We start from the raw sequence: 22,847 nt of genomic DNA, 5'->3' as shown, positions 1-22,847 counted from the left end.
TAAAATAATATGCATTTGAATCTGTTGTAATGGACGTGTGTAGCCCGCTGCACCAAATCATCAACATCTCCTCCAAATGAGGGTTTTAGGGTCAAAGTCGTTTCTCAGCCACAGTTTCTTTGGTTGTTGTGGTCGTGGTCGTGAAACAGTTACTGCTACGGGAAGCGGTGAGGCTTCACTTGCGCACTTCTCCTGCTCTCCTCCAGAGGCAGAGCGCGCGTCCGCGTCAGCAGATCCGCTTCAGACACCGCGCACCTCCGACGCGAACACTCCTCAGACTTGTCTCGTTACATTGCATAATAGCGACAAGCCATCATGGTAAGTGCGCTTTTAAAAAATATAATTTAGCAAGTTGTATTCCCAGATGGATTGTGTATCGATTGCCTAAGCTGAATGAAAATGGATGGGGAGGAAAATTAGTCTCCTACACGAAAATTTCTTCAAATGTACCATTTGTTGTCTCGACATATTCTGCAGACCATAACGACTATAAATTGTTTAATTGTCCATATTCTTTTCCATGAGATGACGCCCCCCCCCCCCCCCCCCCCCCTGCTTTCCTGCACAACAAACTCCTACCTAATCCTCTTCCCACATAACTCGTCTAAATCTGTTTAGATAACATGTGTTCCACAGTAACGTACCAGTTTGTATATAAAGCCTATTTGGGTATTAAGAAAAGTTGTAAATAAGATTGTATTATTTGTTATAAGTTCCATCAATTCACCTGTCCATTTTTCAGAAGATAATTGTATGTGAAATGATGATTTTTCTGTCCTTGTGTGTCACATAAAATGAAGTAACCTTTACTACACAGCTGATGTTTATTCTGTAGAGGAATAAAACCCCCAATTTGAAATGACACGTAAATGTCACTGGGAATGAGTCTTTTTAAAGAGACAGCTCTGCATCGTGTGTGACCTAGATAATCCTCTTCGCAGTAATCCTCGGCGGCCTCATGTCGCAGCAGAAAAAGAATGAGTGCTTGTAAAACAAACGATAGACTGAACCCCGGTCAGACATGCAATCATAAATAATATACTGGTGTAATAAAAGCCTTTCATGCACTGAGCGACTAATCATTCAAAGCATGTTTTGTGGTGATCTGTATCATCCATTTAAAGAAGATCTCCAAGACAATCCTCCATTTTAATTAGCAGCAATGGTTGTGGTTTGTCAGCACCGCAAGACGGAATATTATTGTGTGGATTATAGTTAATTCATTAATCCGAAGCTTCTTTCTCCCACCACCCCACCCCCAGCGTGAGTGTATCTCCATCCATGTTGGTCAGGCTGGCGTCCAGATTGGCAATGCCTGCTGGGAGCTTTACTGCCTGGAACATGGCATCCAGCCGGACGGAACGATGCCCAGCGACAAGACCATCGGAGGGGGAGACGACTCCTACAACACCTTCTTCAGCGAGACTGGAGCCGGAAAGCACGTCCCCAGAGCCGTTTTTGTGGACCTGGAGCCCACTGTCATCGGTAAACACACTCATTAAATCTAGAAAACATGTTGTAGTCGTGATTTGATTTAGTCAAACCCTTTTAATTTTTTTTTTATTGGGTCTGTCTCCCTATAGATGAGGTGCGCACTGGGACTTACCGCCAGCTGTTCCACCCTGAGCAGCTGATCACTGGTAAGGAGGATGCTGCCAACAATTACGCCCGCGGACACTACACCATCGGCAAAGAGATCATCGACATCGTGCTGGACAGGATCCGCAAACTGGTGGGTAACATGTCAGGATGGATTCATTCCAGATTTTAAATTAAAGCTATAGCTGTGTATCTCAAATATCTCCCTCTGTTCCCTCAGTCGGACCAGTGCACCGGCCTTCAGGGCTTCCTGGTTTTCCACAGCTTCGGCGGTGGCACCGGCTCCGGTTTCACCTCTCTGCTGATGGAGCGTCTGTCCGTGGACTACGGCAAGAAGTCCAAGCTGGAGTTCTCCATCTACCCGGCTCCCCAGGTGTCCACCGCCGTGGTGGAGCCCTACAACGCCATCCTGACCACCCACACCACCCTGGAGCACTCCGACTGCGCCTTCATGGTGGACAACGAGGCCATCTACGACATCTGCCGCAGGAACCTCGACATCGAGCGTCCCACTTACACCAACCTCAACAGGTTGATCAGCCAGATCGTGTCCTCCATCACCGCTTCCCTTCGCTTCGACGGCGCCCTCAATGTCGACCTGACGGAGTTCCAGACCAACTTGGTGCCGTACCCCCGCATCCACTTCCCTCTGGCCACCTACGCCCCCGTCATCTCCGCCGAGAAAGCGTACCACGAGCAGCTCTCGGTGTCGGAAATCACCAACGCCTGCTTCGAACCCGCCAACCAGATGGTGAAATGTGACCCCCGCCACGGTAAATACATGGCGTGCTGCCTTTTGTACCGCGGCGACGTGGTGCCCAAAGATGTGAACGCCGCCATCGCCACCATCAAAACCAAGCGCTCCATCCAGTTCGTGGACTGGTGCCCCACCGGTTTCAAGGTCGGCATCAACTACCAGCCGCCCACTGTGGTTCCTGGTGGAGACCTGGCCAAGGTCCAGAGGGCCGTGTGCATGCTGAGCAACACCACCGCCATCGCAGAGGCCTGGGCTCGGCTCGACCACAAGTTTGATCTGATGTACGCCAAGCGTGCGTTTGTTCACTGGTATGTGGGCGAGGGGATGGAGGAGGGAGAGTTCTCTGAGGCCAGAGAGGACATGGCCGCTCTGGAGAAGGATTATGAGGAGGTTGGAGTCGACTCTGTTGAGGGAGAGGGCGAGGAAGAGGGAGAGGAATATTGAAAGGGATATATATAAGCACCAGTTAAACATTAAACAAATTATTGAATTTGTTCCTAAGCACATTCCAAAGTGTCTGTTGTCTCATTCATTACCAGCATGCGTATGTTCAGAGTCGTAGGACATCACAATGTCAGATTGGCTCTGTCCTAAATAAAGTTTCTGCAAAGTAAAGTTGTTTTGTGTTATTTATCACTTGTTTTTTTTAAATATTTGTGTCAATACCGACGGAAACAAGATCAGTTGGAGATTATTTGTCCTTCATAATCTTGAACTATTTCATTAGAATTATTAAATCAGAATTATGAAGGAAAAAAAAGTATGACATAAAAAAGTCAATATTATGAAAAAAAAAGTATGACAAAAAAAAAGTTACAATTATGAAAAAAGAAAAATCAGTCAGAAAAAAAGTGCGCTTTTTTTTGGTCAGACTTTTTGTGGATGTGTAATTATGATTCATACTTCTTTTCGGACAGGTGCTTTTATTCTGAAACAGCTGAAAAAAATCGACATGCATCTAAAATATTTTTCACCATCTCTCATATGAAAATGTGCACACCGTATTGTATCCCTCACTGTCCACGTGATAATGATTGTTATTATGCCTGGTATGATTATATAAGTATCATTAAGTGTGAAGGGTTAAAGAAATCTTCAAATTCAAATGATTTGTATATCATCTACTGGAATATACACAGTAAAACGTTTGCAACAAACAAACCACCAGTAAACCATCATAACGGCTTTGTGCAAGAGCAAACATGGACGTAAAGTGCAAACCACAGGAACACAGACGAAACTAAATCCCACCCTCGAAGTCGGTCAATAATCTGCACGATCAACACTAACTACCATTATCATTGCAATAACTATGTAGTGTCGGGGTTGTTTTTTTCATGCATTCATCAGTCCGAAACCTTTAGTGCACAGACCAATTTCAATGCAACACACAGGGAACAACAACTGTAGCTTTGGGTCTTTCCGAGCAAATATCTAAAGTGCATTAGAGCTTGTAAAAGAAAATATTCACTCTCATAAATGAAACACATTGATACATTCCATCCCTGTGCCAATTTAGTTGTTTGGTGTTGACAATAATTCTAGAAAAGATACCAGAGACAATAAAGTTCTTTCTCCAACACAATTCTAGGAGATGAAGATGAGAAATCTGAGCAGCTACAGACAACACAAGGACGTGGAAGTGAAATTCAAAGCGAGTTTTAACTTGAGGCTCCCGATCAATTCATATCTTTGTCCCTCTAAACTGTGTGTCTGAATGAGTGGGAGTGGATCTATTCTGACAGAACGCAGGCCTGGCGCTGCTCTCGCCCATACAGGATGAAGCCCACAGCGGTGCGCAGGTCCTCCAGGTCCAGGTTGGACAGGAAGCTCCTCTGAAGCTCCGCCTCCACCATGTTCCCGCTGGGTCCGCGGCAGCTCTTCAGGAGAACAACGGCCGACTGGCACAGGAGCCAATCGGCCAGCTTTTTCATGCCCACACTGTCCTGGTTGGCTAGGACCTTCCGTCCCCAGAGGCTAAGATGTAGCATGTTAGCTGCCACGCGGGCACTGGGGCGCTGCAGAGCGATAGTTGACACACATAAGTATTGTAGCAGAGCTAGTTGTACGTGAATCAGAATGTTTTGTTATTTGAAAAGGATTTCAAGATCTCAAAGAGGCCCTATGTTACCTTGCTTGGGCTCCTTCTGAGGAGGAATCGGATCGTCAACTGCACGTCAGCTGGAACATCGGAGGGCAGAGGAGGAAGCTGCTCCTCCTGGTAGTTCTTGCTCTCCAGTCTCACTGCTCGATAGAATGGGTTCGGCTCCCCGAATATCTCATAGGAGATGGCGCCCACTGCCCAGGCATCCGCCTTGCTGTAGTCAATCACCACACCGCACCCTGGAACTGCAGTGATCACCTTTGGGCAGACACGTCGTGATCGTAATATTAAGATTAACTGTAATGCATTGTAATATTGTACAAGTGGTTGTTTTTCTTGGTGTGTCAAACTTGTCGTATGTATACGTTCCTTTTGTTGTACGTTTTCAAAAATATTATACATGTGTGTGTTTAGACATGTAGGCATGTTTAGATATGCGTTGTCTACAACTGATAATGCTTTGTTTCTTCTTTGAACAAGTTTCTCTTATAGACCGATCTGCAATTGTTGGCGATTCTTCTTTTACTGAATCAAAATAGACCCTTTTTCATGAAAAATATGAGTGCGCATGTTGGGGTTTTCACCCGGACCATAAGCAAAACATCTAAATAAAACCATTTTGTGGTTAATGCCCTTGCATAACTTGACAAGCTATTGCTCATTACCCTACATTCATTGCCAGACTGCACGTGAACACTTGTGTGCGTCACCATTGTTTGCAAACTGTAAAAAGGTCTATCAATAACTACTCATGCCTACCTCAGGGGCCATTAGGGAGGCATTCCCTCCTCTGTTGACCCACATGCTGTTGAATGGCAGCTGTAGATTAGAGTCACTCTGCGCCAGGCAGCAGCCAAAGTCCGTAATCACTAAACGAGGGCATCCGTCTGCAGAAATGCAAAATCAATATGACATTTTTTTTTTACATAGAACTGATGGAATCAGATTTTTAATTGATGTCTGGGTTGTTTTCCTGCTAAATGAATATCGATCTAACCCGAGTCAAACTCCAGCAGCACGTTGTCTGATTTGAGATCCCTGTGAGCAACGCCCTGTCTGCACAGGTGGTCCAGCCCCTCGAGGAGCTGCAGCACCATCAGAGAGCCCTGCCTGCGGCCGGGCGTGGACACCTCCAGGTACTGTCGCAGTGTCAAGGGGTAGCTATAGCACAGAAGAAGACAGCATATTAGTCCTACTCAACTGGATGCCTCAAGTTTTTCTGAAATTGTGAAGCATTCACAAGAAAAAGCAACATATATCAGCGTGGTTGGCACTGACAGGTATTGCTCATCAAAAATGCCTCTTTGTAGCAAGACTACTGCACAGAGAGCTGTCAGAGTTGCAGGTAACAGACTTTACCCACGACTGTGCAGCATGACATTAGATTACGACTGCTCGTGGTATGATTGACTGATTGTTTTTAAATCATTGCAAGAGGGTGAACTATGGCAGGTCTTACTTCTTCATGACGAGGAAAAGAGTGCGATTGTTGCCCAGACCATCAGGGTTGAGCCTGGCAGGCAGCACATCTGGATACTCTTCCTGGGCACCCGGTAGCAATGGGACGTCCGCCGTGAAAGCCCGGAACACTCTGATCACATTCGGGTGTGCCGACACTCTTTTGGGTAGGATTTCCCCAAAATGTCTGCATGTAGAGATATCGCAGCAGTTCAGCATCGGTCCGACACCCTGTTCAGGACCGCGGGTCTAGGAATGGCTGATAAAAAGCACTGAAAGTTCAACACGTACCCATCAAGAGTGATTTCTTCTTTCTCCTGCTTTAAGGCCAGGGGGCCTGCAGGCACCAGCTCCTGTGACATGGATTTTAATATCGCCTCACTTGACGATCCCGCCTGCAAAAAAAAGAAAATGGCATCAAAACTACCTGTCAGTGCTGATTTGTTCTTGTCATCCGTTGCAATGGACCAACACCTAACGCTGTGGGTAAAAGTGTACAATACTGTAGAATACTGACCCCAAAGTTCCACATCATCTTGACAGCCATCGGGAAGTTTCTCAGCGAGCAGCATGTCAGAGATCGAGCCTTCGTCTCCCCTTCGTCTTCCTCTTCTCCCAGCTCAATCAATGAGCACTTGCCGTTACTCTGCTGAGGTGCAAACCGAGCCGCAGCCTCGTACACGGCAGCGTTGGAGCCTTTCCCAATCTGATTCCCAATAATGTAATCCTCCAGTTTATATCCAGAGGTTAATGGCTCAAATGGCCTCTGGAATCTTTTCTTCCTGAACACCGCCTGCAAATGGGGAGAAATATTTTGCAGAAACATGAAGATGCAAAAAGGTAGAGGTGTTCACGTTCTATCCTATGATCTTTATTCATGGATTAAACCTCCCAATACATATATAATTAATTAATTATATAATTCAATAAAGTGTTGGGATCTTAAACACTATAAATATGTCTTAACACATAATAAACTGTAGGCTTTTACAAACTTAAACACATCAACTGGCAAGGACTTAAAAAGCATCACATTAGTAGTAGTAGTAATAGTACTGCCAGTGAAAGTAGTAGTTGTAGTGAAGTTGTAGTAAAAACAGTAGTTACTGCAGAGCGGGTGGGCAACTTCGATTGAGTATCAAGTCTCAATAAAACCTTTGATAACTCGCAATACTAAACTTGTGGTAAAACTACTCTAATTCTTTACTAAAGTAACTGGGAATACAACAGTACACACATTTAATTACACTAAAATGTCTGTAGAGAATATTAAGGATATAGAATGTCGTATTACACATTATATTGTTATTCCCACAATACTGAAATTTATTTTGAAATTTTATTTTGATATATATATATATATATATATATATATATATATATATATATATATATATATATATATAATGTATAACAATGTACACATTGTATGTTGTACACATTGTATGTTGTGTTACAATTTGAAATTGTGTTGTGTACATTCAATCACCGTAATAAATATTATAGTTAAATGTAGTAGATTAGAAGTTGATAGTAGTAGAAAATACTTCAGTAAAGTAACGTTACACTACGTTAGAGTTACTACATAGCAAGTAACCAAAAACTACGTTAGAGTTACTAAATAGCAAGTAACCAAGTAACCAAAAACTACGTTAGAGTTACTGAATAGCAAGTAACCAAGTAACCAAAAACTACGTTAGAGTTACTGAATAGCAAGTAACCAAGTAACCAAAAACTACGTTAGCGTTACTAAATAGCAACACTTTAAGGAGACATCATACCTGGATCTCGTCACATGTCGCCGCACTCTTCCTGTCGTCCTCCAGCTGTTGTTCGATGAGCCCCACACCGAGACCGAAAGCCAGAAACACGGCCCTGTTGCGCGGGGACCCGCCGCCGAACCTCCTCCTGAAGCCGGCGGACTGGAGCTGTGCGGCCAGGCCCCTCAGCGAGGTGCGGTAGTAGCGGTACCGGGACGGCAGGAAAGCCTGAGGCTGTACGGTGCGGCCCGACGGGCCGACGACACGGAAACGGTCCGCTCGGAGCTTCGCTGCCAATCGGCCGCCCGACTTGAGGAGACCCAGCTGGAAGACCGAGCGGCCCAACTCCAGCCCCCGGCTGATAGCGTGTTTTACGGACATAATTTACCCGGATGGGTACCCCAAAAAAATCGTATCAGACAGTCCTCACCTCGGGTACACCTTCATGCAAGGACAGTGTTATGGTAAACACAACGGCTGTTACTGAGCATGCGCGAGAATGACGGACGTAAATAGAGTCGCGCAGAGATGACGTAACGTTATTTATGTAGGTCAATTGGGAAGAAACACAGAAAACTGCAACGTAATGGTCGTTCAAGTTGCAATTAACTCGAATTTCCCAACATAAACACATTCAACGTTGCACGGCGATGAATTACATGTTGGTATATTTATTGTTTTACTTTAAGTAGTGTAATAGTGTTTGTGTTGTTGAATTTGCATCACGTACGTAATGTATCTGCAACATTCGTTATTTACATTTTATTTGTGCTTCTTTGTAAGTATTAGTACAACTAGCCCACTTCTCTCGTCTCATTTGACAGGATTCCTGCAGATCCATGAAATGTCTTGCATTAGAAATATGTACCCAAAGGATTAGTAGCTCATTTACAGATGTTTACTTGATAGATCGTCTCGATAACTGCACAGTGTTATTCATCAGTAGATGTGTGTGTGAAGCTCAGAGACTTGAGCCCAATCAATGTCAAGGTTCTGCTTTTCATTTTGTGTTTGTATTCTAGTTACATTGCTAAAACAAATAAATAATTTAAATAATTAGGTAAATATACATGGGTCGAAATTGACCCGTAACACCATAGATGTTACTAAAGGTAATAATATTAAAATAAAAAAATAATAAAACACATTTATTTGAGAGATGTGTTCAAATACCCCTCAGTAATAGTTAGGTAACACAACAACCTTATAATTCATTTGTATGATTCTCTTGAGGTTCATTTTACCATTTCTTTTATTGAAATTGAGGGGTATACTGACAAAGAAAAAGCACACACCAAAATATTAAAACATACAACAATACTTTTATGGATAAGGAAGCCTAACAAGGTAACGAAGAGTTGAGAAACAAATGAGATGATAGATCATTGTTTTTAGTGTATTTTACAGCTGATTAAAACATGCTCTGCACCGATCCATTAGCACAAGAGATGCTTCTAGAAAGCTAACACAAGAGGAAGGTTAATAACAAAATGAAAATAAATGGTTGATGAATAAAGCAGTTGTGTAATATAGTCTCTGCTTGCATTTCTCTGCTTTCGTGTGTTTTCATTTATCATCTTTTGTACGTTTGCCAACATTTGTAATAAAAGTCAGGGATACCGACTGAGAATTATTGACTAAAAGAGTTGATGCAACCACCTAACATGAGTCATGTGACTAACAACTAAGAGAAATCACTAATCTTTAATGTGAATTTGAAGGCTTTACTCATTCATTCAGTACTTGTAATAACTTTAGGAAAGAGCCAAGGAGTTTGGTATGCATTGAAAATATATCAATAAATAAGGCTGCTTGTGAATTAAATATTATCATTAATTTGAACCACATTGCCCAGCTCTATACTGCTTTAACATATGTACTACACCTACCACAGTAATAATAATAACAACGGATTCATTTCTGTATGTTATTTCTCTATCACGCCAATGGACAAATAAAAATCAATGAATATCAACCCTTTTTTTCAGGAAACCTGGAAAAATCTAGAGATGACTGATAACCACGGCTCCTAACATTATGAATTTCAATTACACTAAGTGTGTACACTTGACAATTAGTACTGAACACAAAGAGAGTCATTTGTGACAAACTAGGCCATTGACCAAATGGTGCAAATCAGCTGTTTGTTTTGAAATTGAATGTGGCGTTCATTAGGCGTTCATTAGGTTTAGTCGATCATCCTCTTGATCCAACTGACGTAGTTCCTCACTTTGGTGTAGACTCCAGGGTAGTATGGGTTTGCACAGCTTATACCCCAAGAAACAATGCCCTCCAATTTGCCATTGCAAATAAGAGGACCACCAGAGTCACCCTGTGGATAAAAGAATAACAATTAGAAATGATGAACAAACTAAAATGAATCTGATATAGTTATTGAAACAGGATACAAGCAGTAATGAAAAGGGGGATCAAGGTAGTGGTGATAACATGCACTACACAGATGTGGTGGTAGAGATATTTGCACTTAAATACTATTTAGTATGCAGTTTAGTATGCAAGGCAATAGGGAAAGCATTTAACACGAAATCCCAAAACCACAGACCATGCAACAACAAAAATAAAATGCTGTACCTGGCAGGAATCTTTGCCTCCCCTTCGAGATCCAGCACACAACATGTTTGGAGTGATCATCCCCCAGTAATAATAATAGCAGAAAGGCATAAGTTGCACGTCCACAGAACGGAGCACAGGTGAGAGGTAGTTATTGTAAATCTGCGTCACACCCCAGCCGCTGACCGTGCAGATGTCATTTGGACCTAGAGGAATGTTCACGTCTGGCAGATTGGCTGGCTGGATATTTTTATTCTCCGTTGCTGGTCTATCCAGCTGTAACACAGATGCCATTGTTCATCAATTACAATCAATAATGCAGACTGTATGCATTAGTCAAGAGCCCCGGTGTTTCACACTGGCTCTCCTATACTTGCCTTCATGAGCATGATGTCGTTGTTGAATGTCTTGTACTCGTAGTTGTGGAAATATATCCGTATTACATCAAAGACCTGTTCAAATCCTTCTGTCAACTTCAGGTTGTGTTCACTTAGCACCACCTTCATATAACTGCTCCTAATGTGCAAACACAGATAAGGTAAGGTAATTCAGTATCGCCCCTTTAAATGGAAAATACAGTCAAATGCAATTTTCATTTCAGATTTCAAGAAGTCAGTGTGTCCCTGTAACTGCCTGGTGTCAGTACTCACGGTCTCCAGCAGTGGGCAGCAGAGACCACCCATTGAAGGTGCACTAAGGTTCCTCCACAGTAGTGTTTTCCATCCCTGGACTGCAAGGAGACCTGGTGTTTGACAGAGTAGGCCTCGACCTCATGTCCCCCAATGATCCTCTGTGTAAATGTCTCTGGAGACAGTGAGAACAGGTTCCCTGTGACTTCTTTTTTTTTTCTTTTTCGGTATTGCCATTAATCTTGATACAGTCTTTTTCCCCATCCTGACATCAGCCAGTGTTTTATAGATGCCACTTTCAACATAAGGTTCTTCATCTCGAGCAGGTGTTCACACCTTTTCTTCTGCACTCAGGAATGTACATGTTGTGATTGAGCAACTTACCTGACACAGAGATTGCCAAAAACAGCACAGTAGAGATTTGCAGCGCAGCCATGTTTTTACTTGTCATCTGTAATGCTGAAACATTTTTTTTTTAGAAAGAATGTATACAAAGAAACAAGTTATTAATCATGGTTAGGCAATACACATGTACATCTTTGCTTCCCTTTCCCCTCCCAGTTGATCCCTCATTCGACTATGTATGAGGCATTTTGTAGATGTAAATGTTTCACTGTAAATTACAGAATTTCATAAGCTTCTTCTGGATTAATGGATTAATAATGATGACTGATCTATTCTACTCTAAGTCACCATTTCTTTTGAAACTAGATGGACTAGATCAGTGTTTCTCAACCTTTTTTGAGTCAAATAGTTTTCAAGCCAATTACCCCCTAACCAGCGCAAAACATTTCTGGATGTGCGCAGGTGATTCCTAAAAAAAGATAATACACGGCCTGATTTATTATACAATATTTCAAATTCAGTTTATGAACTTTAAATTACTGTTTTCAAAGGATTTCTGAATGGATGGAGTACCTCCACGTACCCCCCATGTAACAACCACTGGATTAAATAAATGGTACAATTTTAACATTGTTTCCACAAAATAAATTGCTAATAGAGTTTACTATTAAAGATTTGAATCAACTTCTACGTACCTGTGAGCCCAAACACGGCAGCCTTCAGAGGATGTCTAACTGGTGGGATCAGTTCTCTCCAGTTGCCTTTTATAGAGTAAATGTATTCTTGTCCAAATCTTTTGTGAAAATTATCTTTTCGTCTCGTTTTGTACCGTTTTATCTCACGCTGCAACAATGAAAGTGACCTACAACGTGACAAAGCTGAGGAGTTCTTCTTGTGTATTATGACTCAAACGCTCTAGTTTTCTGCTTGCACCTTGGGATATGTGAGATGGGAACGCCTCGAGACGGTCATCACCATATTGTGAAAAGATTAAACGTTATGACCTTGTTGAAGTCATTAAATGAGCTTGTATTCATTTAATTGATGTAGTGGATACCATTTCTTTTTTATAAAGAATTAAAGTGACAGAAATCAATGCGTCGATGAACAGCAGTGCACTTTGGGATTTGTAGTTCATCTCATGTTACTATACAAACACGTGTCTCATTTACAAATCAACACACTCACCATATCAATTTAACAGTGTGCTTTAAAAAGTTGCATTGCCGACATTAATGCGTCTTGTGATTGGCTGTGATACAAAGAGTGTCCACATACACGTTGAAACTGACCAAAACCAGGTAGAAGATATGAATTATATTTAGGAAATTCAAACAATATTTCAGTTTTGACACTCAGATTATTCTCTGGTAGTTCATTCAGTTCTCTCCATTACAATCTCCAACAATTAACATGGCGTTGCACCACTATTGTACTACAGCCAGGTCTGTTTAGCACATTAGTTACTACAACTATGGCCCAAAAAGTGGCCCCGAATGCTTGTTCAGATACTTCTAGTTACCTCTGCTGTAATTACTATTGATTTAAAGCATCTTTTGGGTCATTCTATTCTGCATGTCATTCATCTAGACAAGATATCTCAACAAGATATACCCAGAAAGAGCCACGTTGTTCATTTCTTCCCGTTGGATCAAGAGGAAATCCCAGATGCGAAGGTGGGATACGTAATCCTTCTGCCGTGCTGTGTTGTCGGCCTCCTCCTCCTCCCAGAGGACCTACGAAGGGAGGTGGCAGACACACGCGATATCAGCTGGCTCGTTTTACGTCGCCGACTGAATTAACTGGCAAGACTATTGTTCGCTGTGATAGTTCCAGGTGGAACTTTTATTCAAGTTTCTACCAGGAACCAAAACATGTTCTCCTACGGAGAAAAGCCAAAACCCAGACGTGATGGTTCCAGTTAGTGCCTTTAGTTCTACGAGTGATTTTTTATTTAGCCAGTAAGGTCACCTTGAGGATATGAGATATCTTCTTCCAGAGAAGATACAATACAGCGGCACGAGTAGTTCCACGTGAAAACAATATCACACGTTAGGACACATACAATACATAAAACCAAGACAACGGAAATGAAAGAAGAGAGGCACACAGGTCGCCGACAATATACACATTTCACCAAAGTATGTGAGACAACAACACATTTCTTTATTGGAATACAAATGAGGGAGAATTTCTAAGGTAAGGATAGATATAGTAGTACAACAGAAATGTGATGCTGCCATTTAAAATGTTTAAATTTAAAACTTATCTGCTTGTTATTGTCAATTTAGTAATTGTGTCTCACATCATCTCAATATTTGTTTCCCTTGAAAGACGATAAATGATCAGAAGTACAGAAGTAGTTTCAATGGTTTTTTGTTTAAATTAGCTTTTACTGTATAACTGTACAACACGCAGTATTTAGAGAATGAGAACATATCATATAACTTCATAGGAATTCTGCTTTGACTCGCCAAATATATCTTTTACTCAAAACCTTTTCTCCAAAGGAGGAAATGCAACAGGAAGCCAGCACAGATATTAGTGCAGATGATGGGAAGTGATGACAGCGGTACACTGATGCCACATCAGCACCATTCAAGACTGTAAAACAAGAATATCTCTTGATCTGAATGTCTCCTTGCCAGTGAAACATTTAGTCAGAGCCGTGAATTATCCCTTTTTTTTCGTAATAAAAAACTACTGCAGCTCATTTAAAATAATTCAGGATGAGTTTACAGTCTCACAGATGAAATCCAATCTAAGCTGCCAGACGGATGAATGTGAGAACGCTGGCAGCCATGTGCTATGATGACAGCGCTTGGATGGAAGAGGGGACCTTTTTCCAGGTGGGGGAAAAGGCAGCGGTCAGCACTCTGGGGACGTGAGCGCTCAGACATCAGTAGCACAGAGGGCGACAGAGAGGGCTATTAGCCAGCGGAGGTCAGGAACTCCACAGAGGGATTGTGGCGGTGACAATACCTGACTGAACTCTGCTCCATTGTTAATGACAGCCAGCCCCTTAGAATAGATGTGGAGCAGCGGCGCCGGCTCAATGTGGTCGGATATAAAAGCCGTTGCTGCAGCTTTTCATCTGTCCAAAAACCCTCATTAATCCTTCCTGGAGGAAACAAGTGAGAGGAAACTGCAGTGATGAAGAGCTGCAGAGACCCGTACTGTATCCCCTTTTCATTTAGGTGGGATAGCAGCCCGTTTGATCCGTGTACTGAGCTTCAGACTTCAGTTGCAAACTGCAATCTGTCAAATATTGGACGCAGCTGACAGGCCCACGACAGCAGAGCCGCTGTGCCGCATGACACATCTGGCAACGCAAAGTTCAAGCTTCACCTTTTGTGTGACCTCGGTCAACGGAGGCGATCAAATGAACGAGGGCAGCTTGAGTAAGTCATGGAAGAGTTGAGACACGGGCCGTGCCGCGGTTCAATTATAAATCGGTCCGGGACAAGGGAGGTGACTATGGAAACGGAAATAGGAACTAAGGAACTCTAAGAAACCCGAGAGTGCAGGTGTGAGGCATCACGTTAAGATTACACCGGCAGTGCGCAGGTGATTCCTCACTCTGAGAGTCGCCCTGCTCTCCATCCCCATTGTCTCACCATGGACATGTCATCGTTGGTGCTTTGTATCCTGTTTGAAGTCCTGGGTGTAAACTGTAAGTACGACTTCTTTATCTCCAATGTGCAGCCGGTTACTGCGACAGGAATGTCGGGATGCAGACTCACAAAATGACAGTTTTGGGGGGGTTCATATATTAAATACTGCATTCACTGTCAAGGGGATGATCGTGTTTCTTATAAGTTATTTCCATCCCTTGTGTCAATGTTTGCAAAGTTGCCTTTTACACCAACGAGTGAGCTGCCTTTAAAATAAATCTGGCCGAGGACAGCAGATGAAAATTAGCTTCTCAGGCTCACTTACAGTTTTACTGTTGATTGGTGTGACGTGTTCCTCCACAAAAAAGCTGTGCTACCTTTTAGCTGTGACATTGGCAGTCCTGATGCTCCCTCTTTTGACAATAAAGTGTGACTTAGAGACATTTAATCTGGGCATCCTTCCCCCCCCGACAGAGTAACAGGACGATGGCTGAATTGGCATAAATTGTACTATGAAATTATAATTATACAAATGTAAAAACATATATATTTCAGTTCCTAAACGGACGTTTTCTTTGTGATATTATTTAGGATCCAGTTAGTAAGTCTTCTGTAATAACACTGATTAAGATACATAATCTGTCCATAATCCTGATTGCAGAAATTGCTGATCTTTTTATTTTTATTTTAAAGTTTCATTTGAAGCTTCTGAAGTATTTTCAGTAACAGATGAAATACGTATAATATATACATAGCGGGGCGCCATGTCTGCTCATCTCGTGACTCGACCTGCATAAATGTTGAGTCACTGCTGCAGCGGCCCGGCCTCTTCATGCATCTCCAACGTCCACACAATCTACTAAACAACAAATCTTCATTTAAAATATGAATTCCTTGTAACATACACAATGTTATTCAGTTTCATCAAAGATAGATTTCTAGATAAAGAACTTTTAACAATCAAAAGGTCACTCAAAGTGTACTTATTCACCGATATAACTTGAAACCAGGGACAGCAGATGAAGGCAAACAACACAACAACAATAAGTCATTGTGGCCACCACCACCACCTCCTTTTGTGCCTGGCAATTATGCCACAAAGATAAAAACGTGAAAGGAGACACCTGAAAAACATCTTGAATGCTTCTGCAGGATAACTGGGCAATACTTAGACAATACTGCAGACTGGGGATGGAAAAAAAAGAAGGTTAATCTGGACTAATGGCAGCAAAGTACATACAGCTAGCACGCAGTTTAGCAATGTGTGCGGCGACCAAGAATCTATTATATTCAGCTCACATTACACAGATTAGGAGACACATTGTTGGAGGTTTAGTTTCAAAGTCACTACACAACGCTTCTCAGCGCTCATGTTTGTATGTATGGGTATCTCACACCTAATCCATGCCGTGTATAAATGTCTAAATAGATGGAGTTACCGTTTCGCTCTGGACACGCTGCTAATAATAGTACTGTTGCTGTGATGTACACTTTGAGCTTTTGAAAATGTGTAAATGTGTACAGGTTACTCTCAGGGTCTTGGACTTTACCCCAAGTCTCAAAAGTTTGGACTTTTCATGTTTCATTTATTCAGTTAATGTCTTTTGTGTCAACGCCTGCTCTTTAATGCCAGGCTTTAAATTCTGATGGCGAATAGTCAATGAACAGTCAAATTTTTGTTTGTAAAACACTCAACTTTTTAATTGTAGAAAATAAAGTGGTAATAAAAAATGTTTTAAATCGTTTTAAGAATGTAAAACTGAAAAAGAATAATAATCTATCTTTAGCGGAGGTGGAAGACATATTCAAAAAAGTACAATTGTATATCCCAGTATGGGCACTTTTACTGAAGTAAAAGTATGTAAGTATTATTAGCAAAAGTAAATATACTCATTATTCAGTAAAACCTTATTTGAAGATTTAATTCTGTAATACTACATCACCTTTTACAAGATCACCATATCATTTGTATGTGCAATCCTAATCTAGTATGTAAAATGAGTGTGTATAAAGTGAGTATAAAGTACTATCTGTACCTCAAATGTGTACAGCACTTGACTTGAGTAAATGTACTAAGCTGCTTCTCAAGACTGCTTTTAAACAGACCACTCCCGTGTTAACAACAGATGGATAATGACGGTCAGACTAATCCGTTACTGTGAATCAATGCACCGCAGAGCTGCGATTGTTTTTCATTGATCTGCTAAAACCGCGTTAGCATCTGAGCTCTGAAGGCGGCCGGCGTTCTCTTCATTGTTCTCGCTGACGCTGCAGCTTGCAGCAATAATGTTTCAACTCTGTGTTTGTGTGTTTCTCTCTAAAATCCCACCTAAGCTGTGATTTATTTCCCTCACAGGTCAAGAGGTGATACGGGGACGCATAGTGGGAGGATACGCACCGGTTCCACATGCCTATAAGTACATTGTGTCCATACAGACAACACAAGGTCAGCACTTATGTGGGGGCTCCTTGATAAATAAGTTCTGGGTAATCACAGCAGCACACTGTAACATTGGGTGAGCTAATCTTTCTTCTTTTTTTTATCTACATCTGCTGAATATGAAAGCTATGTAACCCTTAGGATAATTTCTGTAAGAAAGTTGTACGCAATGCTAACAGGCCCGCTGACGTATGATGACCTCGACTTGACTCCTCTTTGTGTCAGTGTGTGTGTTCAAGGGTTTCATGAGATAATCCAGTAATTTTTCGAGCCATATCAAATAAGGCAATTCAGCAAGTTATCGAGACTGAGGGAAAGTTCATGAAAGGGATACGAGCGCAGCAGTAACAATGGAGGTCTGTGGTGCGGGAATCTGATGCAAGCAGATGACGGCCTTAAGGCCCGCGTCCATTTACAAAGAGTTTGGCTTGTGAGGAAGTAATCATTTAAGACAATATTTGGTGTTTAAGCAACTCTAGCACACTGACAGCAACAGCACACTGACGTCGGCTTCTTGTTAAATGACAGCGGGTCATCAGTTTTGGCCTCTTTCCATAAAAAAACCTTACTGTAGTGCTGAGACACCATTTCATACATACATATATCATAAATCCATACATACACACAGTATGTACATATGTGGAATAACATGACAAGGAGCAACTCTCTATTTATTCATTACTAATTTGCATACGCAAATATGTTTTCAAACATCAATGCTCTATATTGTAGATAGATCTTGAAGAACCGTTCCAACTTATTACGACTATAATTAGCTTTTTTATTCCTGCAGAGTGAACCAAATGATGATAGTGGCAGGAGACTACTCTCGAACCATCTATGAGGGCACGGAGCAAGAAATGCTTCCTCAGCTTTTGTTCCCCCACCCTGACTACAACACCGTCACCACCAACAATGACATCATGCTTATAAAGGTGCAAACTATCAGTGTGTATTCTTCAAGTGTCTTCCTCCATCTTTTTTTGTGTTTTACTGATCAAACTGTCCATCTCTCCAGCTGAGGGCCCCGGTCTATCTGAACGGGTACGTCTCCATCGCCCTGCTGCCCCGGCACGGTGCCTCCGTACCGGTGGGCCGGATGTGTCGGGTGTCGGGATGGGGATTCACCAGCGCCAGCGGCGGCCAGATCCCCTCCACCCTGCGCACCGTCGTGCTGCCCATCATCTCCACGGAGCAGTGCAACAGCAGCGACTCCTTCGACGGCAGCATCACAGAAAACATGCTGTGTGCCGGTTTCAGTACCGGCGGAAAGGATGCATGTCAGGTGAGAGGGCCGAGCTTCGGGCACCATTTTGGATATTGCAGTCCACGACGTTACATCTTCACCCTCAGCATGTAATGCAGCGTAAGAGGCCGCTCAACATGAATGTGTTGCTAATAATAATCCAATAACGTGGCACAACATTGACAAAAAGAAATTTCCATTCAACGTCACGGCATTCTCAATTTCCTTGACGAGGGAAACTTTTCTTCTGCGTCACGTTCACGGTATTAAACACACGCTTAACATTCACACACTTTAGTAAAAGATCATGGTTTGGCTTTAAAATAAGTAGGTTTGTTATCATAATTCGGTCACCTACGTACATAACGTTTGACGTAATGTTGAAATAAGTCAACATTGACAAGGACTCGTGTCGTTGTTTGGCACATCCATTCACCCCAACCTCCTCTCCAAGGGCTTCCATCAGAATGTCATTTGTTTTACAAAATATCAACAATAAATGAAATCCAATTATGTTCCTCTCGAAACTTAATCAACGATGCAGTTTCGTTATATACGAAAATGAATTTTAAGAGACAAGGTTACGGAGTAACTTTTCTGCTTAGTCAGCAATTTCACTTTTAATACTACAAAAATACAACAACAAAAAACAAAACTTATACTAACAAACTTTTCACATATTATTATTATTATTACTTGAGACAATTGGGCATATCTTGGCGACTATTTTCAGCTCTGGATTAATAGACATTTGAACACATTTCGGGATACACATATGTTTAATGTTTACAGCAACAGGATGGGGTATGGAAGCCCATTCCCGCCACACACACAAAAAAAATTAGGACCAAAAAAAAAAAAAAATTAGAACCAAAAAAAAATTAAAAAAAATAATTAAGGACAAAAAAAAAAGCAATACGTTATTTCAGTTCATCACTTTGGTTTTTACGATACCTTCATTTAAATGTAAATATGTATTGTTTATACAACAAAACAAGTAATTTAATTTTTTTGTGTGGCGGAAATTGGCTTCCATAGGTGTGTATGTGTGTTGAGTCAAAATAAACTACCCAGAACATGTCACACAATGCTTCAATTGGACAACAATGGAGCTCTATGGCCCGTGGATTAAGCATTTTTTTATACTTGTTGCTACACAGACAATACTTGCTAGTAGGATCAACTCAGTGTTGTTTTTTTATCTCTTCACAGATCTTTTGACAATAAGAAAAATATAGATTATTAATCCCTGACGTGCCGTTCTTTGCTGCTGTTTCAGGGCGACTCTGGAGGGCCGCTTGTGTGTGAGGGCCGGGTCTATGGCCTGGTGTCCTGGGGGAGAGGATGTGCTGAGGCTCAGTTTCCTGGCGTCTACACTGCTGTGGCCAAGTTTCGCAGGTGGATAGACAACACCATATTCAGCTACTACAGGTGCAACGAGGATAATATATAATGGTACTGAGAAAACGAGCACTAAATGGAGACTTAAAGTTCTTTATTTCAAATGCAGTTCTTTGATTTAACATGTTGTGTTTTTAACCGTTTGTCCACATTTCTTTGGAAAATACATGTTTTTGTTTTCTTGCCTGTAGGCTAGAAGATTGATACCAGTGTAAAAGCTAGCCGCTGGTTAGCTTAGCTTAGCATCAAGACATAGGTGGAAAATGTGAATACCAGCGCCTCTTGTGTTTATTTAATCTGCAGAAAAACAAAAACAAAGTGAAAACAATGACAAGTTGTGGTTTTTATGGAGGCTATTTATGTGCCGGTTGTTTGTTGGTGCTAAATTAAAGTAACTACGCTCCAGCTTCATATTGATCACTAAAGCAGTACCGATCTATAACTCGCTGCAAGAAATCAGAGAAAAATGCATTTTGCAAAATATGAAACTATTCCCTTGAATTCAAGCTTGAACTTGAATCCTGTCTGCTGTTAATCTGTTGAAAGAATAAAAAACAAGTGGTGGATAATCCACAATAACCCGTCTAGTAAAAAAGAACGACACTATACTGAATTATCGAGGTAAGTGCATTTAACCAGGACAACCAGTGCGACAACATCAAAGATCCTTTGAGCATTTAATGCACGTTCACAGGTGATTCACACAATAACAGCTGTACATTATAATGCAAGGAGCTCTGCAAAACAACACGATATTTAGATTATATTGAAGGAAAGTTTAGTTTTGTTCAGACTCAAACTCAAACAATTCGAAAAGTACATTTTTAAGGAAACAGTTTTGATGATTACAGCTTCTCAAAAATGAGGATTGGGTGATTGTCCTTGTCTTTCATTAGAAAAACCTAATTTAACTTCAAAGAAATTTGAAGACATTTTTTTATGTGTACCAATTATTCAATTAAGAAAATAATTATAAGATTATTTGATAATGAAAATAACATAGTGGTTTGTTTTACTGGGTTGAAAACTCTACTGATTGAAGGCAGAAATAATGCAAAAACTATATTTGGTGTATTCCTTCCATGCACATTTAATCATCATAAGACAATTAATGCATTCATAATTCAATCTGAATGTGAGCTAACACAGTTACTGTACTGTACGTGTGTGTTTTATGTGTGTGTGTGTGTGTGTGTGTGTGTGTGTGTGTGTGTGTGTGTGTGTGTGTGTGTGTGTGTGAATACGTGGAAGACAAAGCAACTGTATTTTTTAAACATATCCTTTACTTTAATTAGGGATTCATTGATTACTGCCAATTTCATGTGGTTTGTTCATTGAGTAGTTGTGTAATAAACCTGGCACTATGCATAAAGTTATGCAAAAAAAAAAGAAAAAAAAGTTGTGAAAGTTGAGTAAATACATAGAGGTAGGTGAAAAAAGAGAGACTGACGCTGTGTCATAACACACTGGCATGCACTGCAGCGTTTTCTTGTTTTATACACTTTAATAAATGACTGATCATCCCACTCTCTGGCAGACTTCTTTGTTTGAACACACAGTGCGGATATCACAGCTCAAGCTCTTCGCCAGTAGTTGCTTCATTAGTGGAGACTTCAACCTTTTGGAAACCATGTGCGATAATCCCCACGCTTCCATTTTAAGTCCCAGCATGCCCCATTCAGACAATCTTTTGGCATAAAATACGTAATTTTTCCATTTTTGCAACCGAATGGCACAATTTTTTTGACTGAAACTCCGTTTGTTGTTGCATATTCTGATTCTTTAGGTCCTAATCTTTCCAAAAAGGTGTCTTATTGACGCTCCAGGAGGCATTTTTGGGGAATCTGGCTCGTATCATGCTGGATGTTCATAGTTACGATCAAAATCTCTTTTTAAAAGTGTTTTTTGCAGATATAGATTTTTTTTCCCAAGACTTCGCTGAACAAATTCATACAATAAACACAAGTATTGGAATTAATTTGAGATTCTTACGACGACTCAAACACAGGAGAAAAACACTCAAACACAGGGGGAAACGGAGGTCTGGAGCCGAAATTGGGATAAAGGATCACACTGGCTTGCCTGCATGGCTAACTCACAAAGTCCTCATCATGCTGCGTTAGTTATAGACAGGAGGACACTTAATAACTCACTACACTAATCCATTTTTAAAAACTACAGGAATCCCTCTTTGTAGCGGGAACATCTTGGTTGCCTGACACCAGAATCTTTAAAACAGCTGATGAACGATCCCAAAAGTGGACTATACCGTCATGAATTATGCAGGGAGCCATGTCCTCCGTCTGAGCAATCTGTGTAAAGGCTCTGAGGCGCCGCCGCCTTGGCCAGCAGGGATTCCTGTAAAGACGGGCAGAGGCTAAAGACTGCATCACACCTGATAGGTGTAGGCGTATCACATCAGAATGAATAGTTTATGGCCTACTTTATACACAGCTCTGGTTTCCCTGCTTGTCCCTGTTTGCGTCTGTGATGGCGGGTGTGTCAGTGACCCATGTGATTGATAGATTTCAGGGCCCTTTATACCTCTGATTTTACAGGCCTGGTTACATAAAAGCAGATTCCTTTTGTTCTGGCATGAGAAAGCCTCTCTGGGGAGTGTTGGAGTATATCGCCTGACATGGTTGATCCAGAGTTCTCCTATATGCTCGCTAGCTCACAAAAGGGGACGATTCCCTCTCTGGATTTATGTGTTTCATGTGGAAAAGTAATGATTTGAAGGGATACAGACTGTGGCCGGTCCCCAAACAGCTTCTCCCAACGGACTCTGCTTTGTCGCAGCTGGGAAGACAAAACAGGTTTTACAATGAAAACAGATTATTTCCCCCAAACTAGGCCACCAGCTTCTATTATTTTTACAATATGTGTTATTCATTTAAATAGCAAAGTTTCCTGTAGCATTTCA

General features: G+C 41.5%; 4 protein-coding genes across 4 annotated transcripts; 2 read left to right on the top strand and 2 right to left on the bottom strand.

Annotated features, from left to right (window-relative positions):
• The first annotated feature begins 208 nt into the window (after window positions 1–208).
• LOC137800138 (tubulin alpha chain) lies at window positions 209–2,971 on the top strand. Its single transcript, XM_068597179.1, has 4 exons — window positions 209–318; window positions 1,263–1,485; window positions 1,584–1,732; window positions 1,820–2,971. The coding sequence occupies exons 1-4, from the start codon at window positions 316–318 to the stop codon at window positions 2,798–2,800; spliced, it is 1,356 nt and encodes a 451-aa protein (XP_068453280.1). The 5' UTR covers window positions 209–315; the 3' UTR covers window positions 2,801–2,971.
• Window positions 2,972–3,711: 740 nt separating this feature from the next.
• On the bottom strand, window positions 3,712–8,179 carry pink1 (PTEN induced kinase 1). The gene is made up of 8 exons (XM_068598431.1): window positions 7,700–8,179; window positions 6,436–6,711; window positions 6,210–6,313; window positions 5,920–6,105; window positions 5,458–5,621; window positions 5,220–5,347; window positions 4,488–4,718; window positions 3,712–4,374 (listed from the first exon to the last, which is right to left on the bottom strand). Exons 1-8 carry the CDS (start codon window positions 8,057–8,059, stop codon window positions 4,090–4,092), a joined length of 1,734 nt encoding a protein of 577 aa, XP_068454532.1. The 5' UTR covers window positions 8,060–8,179; the 3' UTR covers window positions 3,712–4,089.
• Window positions 8,180–9,782: 1,603 nt separating this feature from the next.
• LOC137800428 (trypsin I-P1-like) lies at window positions 9,783–11,329 on the bottom strand. Its single transcript, XM_068597621.1, has 5 exons — window positions 11,263–11,329; window positions 10,900–11,053; window positions 10,627–10,765; window positions 10,271–10,525; window positions 9,783–10,010 (listed from the first exon to the last, which is right to left on the bottom strand). The coding sequence occupies exons 1-5, from the start codon at window positions 11,327–11,329 to the stop codon at window positions 9,867–9,869; spliced, it is 759 nt and encodes a 252-aa protein (XP_068453722.1). The 3' UTR covers window positions 9,783–9,866.
• A 3,512-nt stretch (window positions 11,330–14,841) lies between these two features.
• On the top strand, window positions 14,842–19,976 carry zmp:0000001088 (trypsin-3). The gene is made up of 6 exons (XM_068598383.1): window positions 14,842–14,896; window positions 14,929–14,931; window positions 17,194–17,353; window positions 18,071–18,212; window positions 18,296–18,562; window positions 19,803–19,976. The coding sequence occupies exons 1-6, from the start codon at window positions 14,842–14,844 to the stop codon at window positions 19,974–19,976; spliced, it is 801 nt and encodes a 266-aa protein (XP_068454484.1).
• Window positions 19,977–22,847: the final 2,871 nt, after the last annotated feature.

The sequence above is a fragment of the Clinocottus analis genome, unplaced genomic scaffold (genome assembly GCF_023055335.1).
Source record: "Clinocottus analis isolate CAN_PGR_092001 unplaced genomic scaffold, fCliAna1.0.p SCAF_4, whole genome shotgun sequence".
NCBI classification, from domain to species: domain Eukaryota; kingdom Metazoa; phylum Chordata; class Actinopteri; order Perciformes; family Cottidae; genus Clinocottus; species Clinocottus analis.
This window is presented reverse-complemented; position numbering and strand designations above follow the sequence as displayed.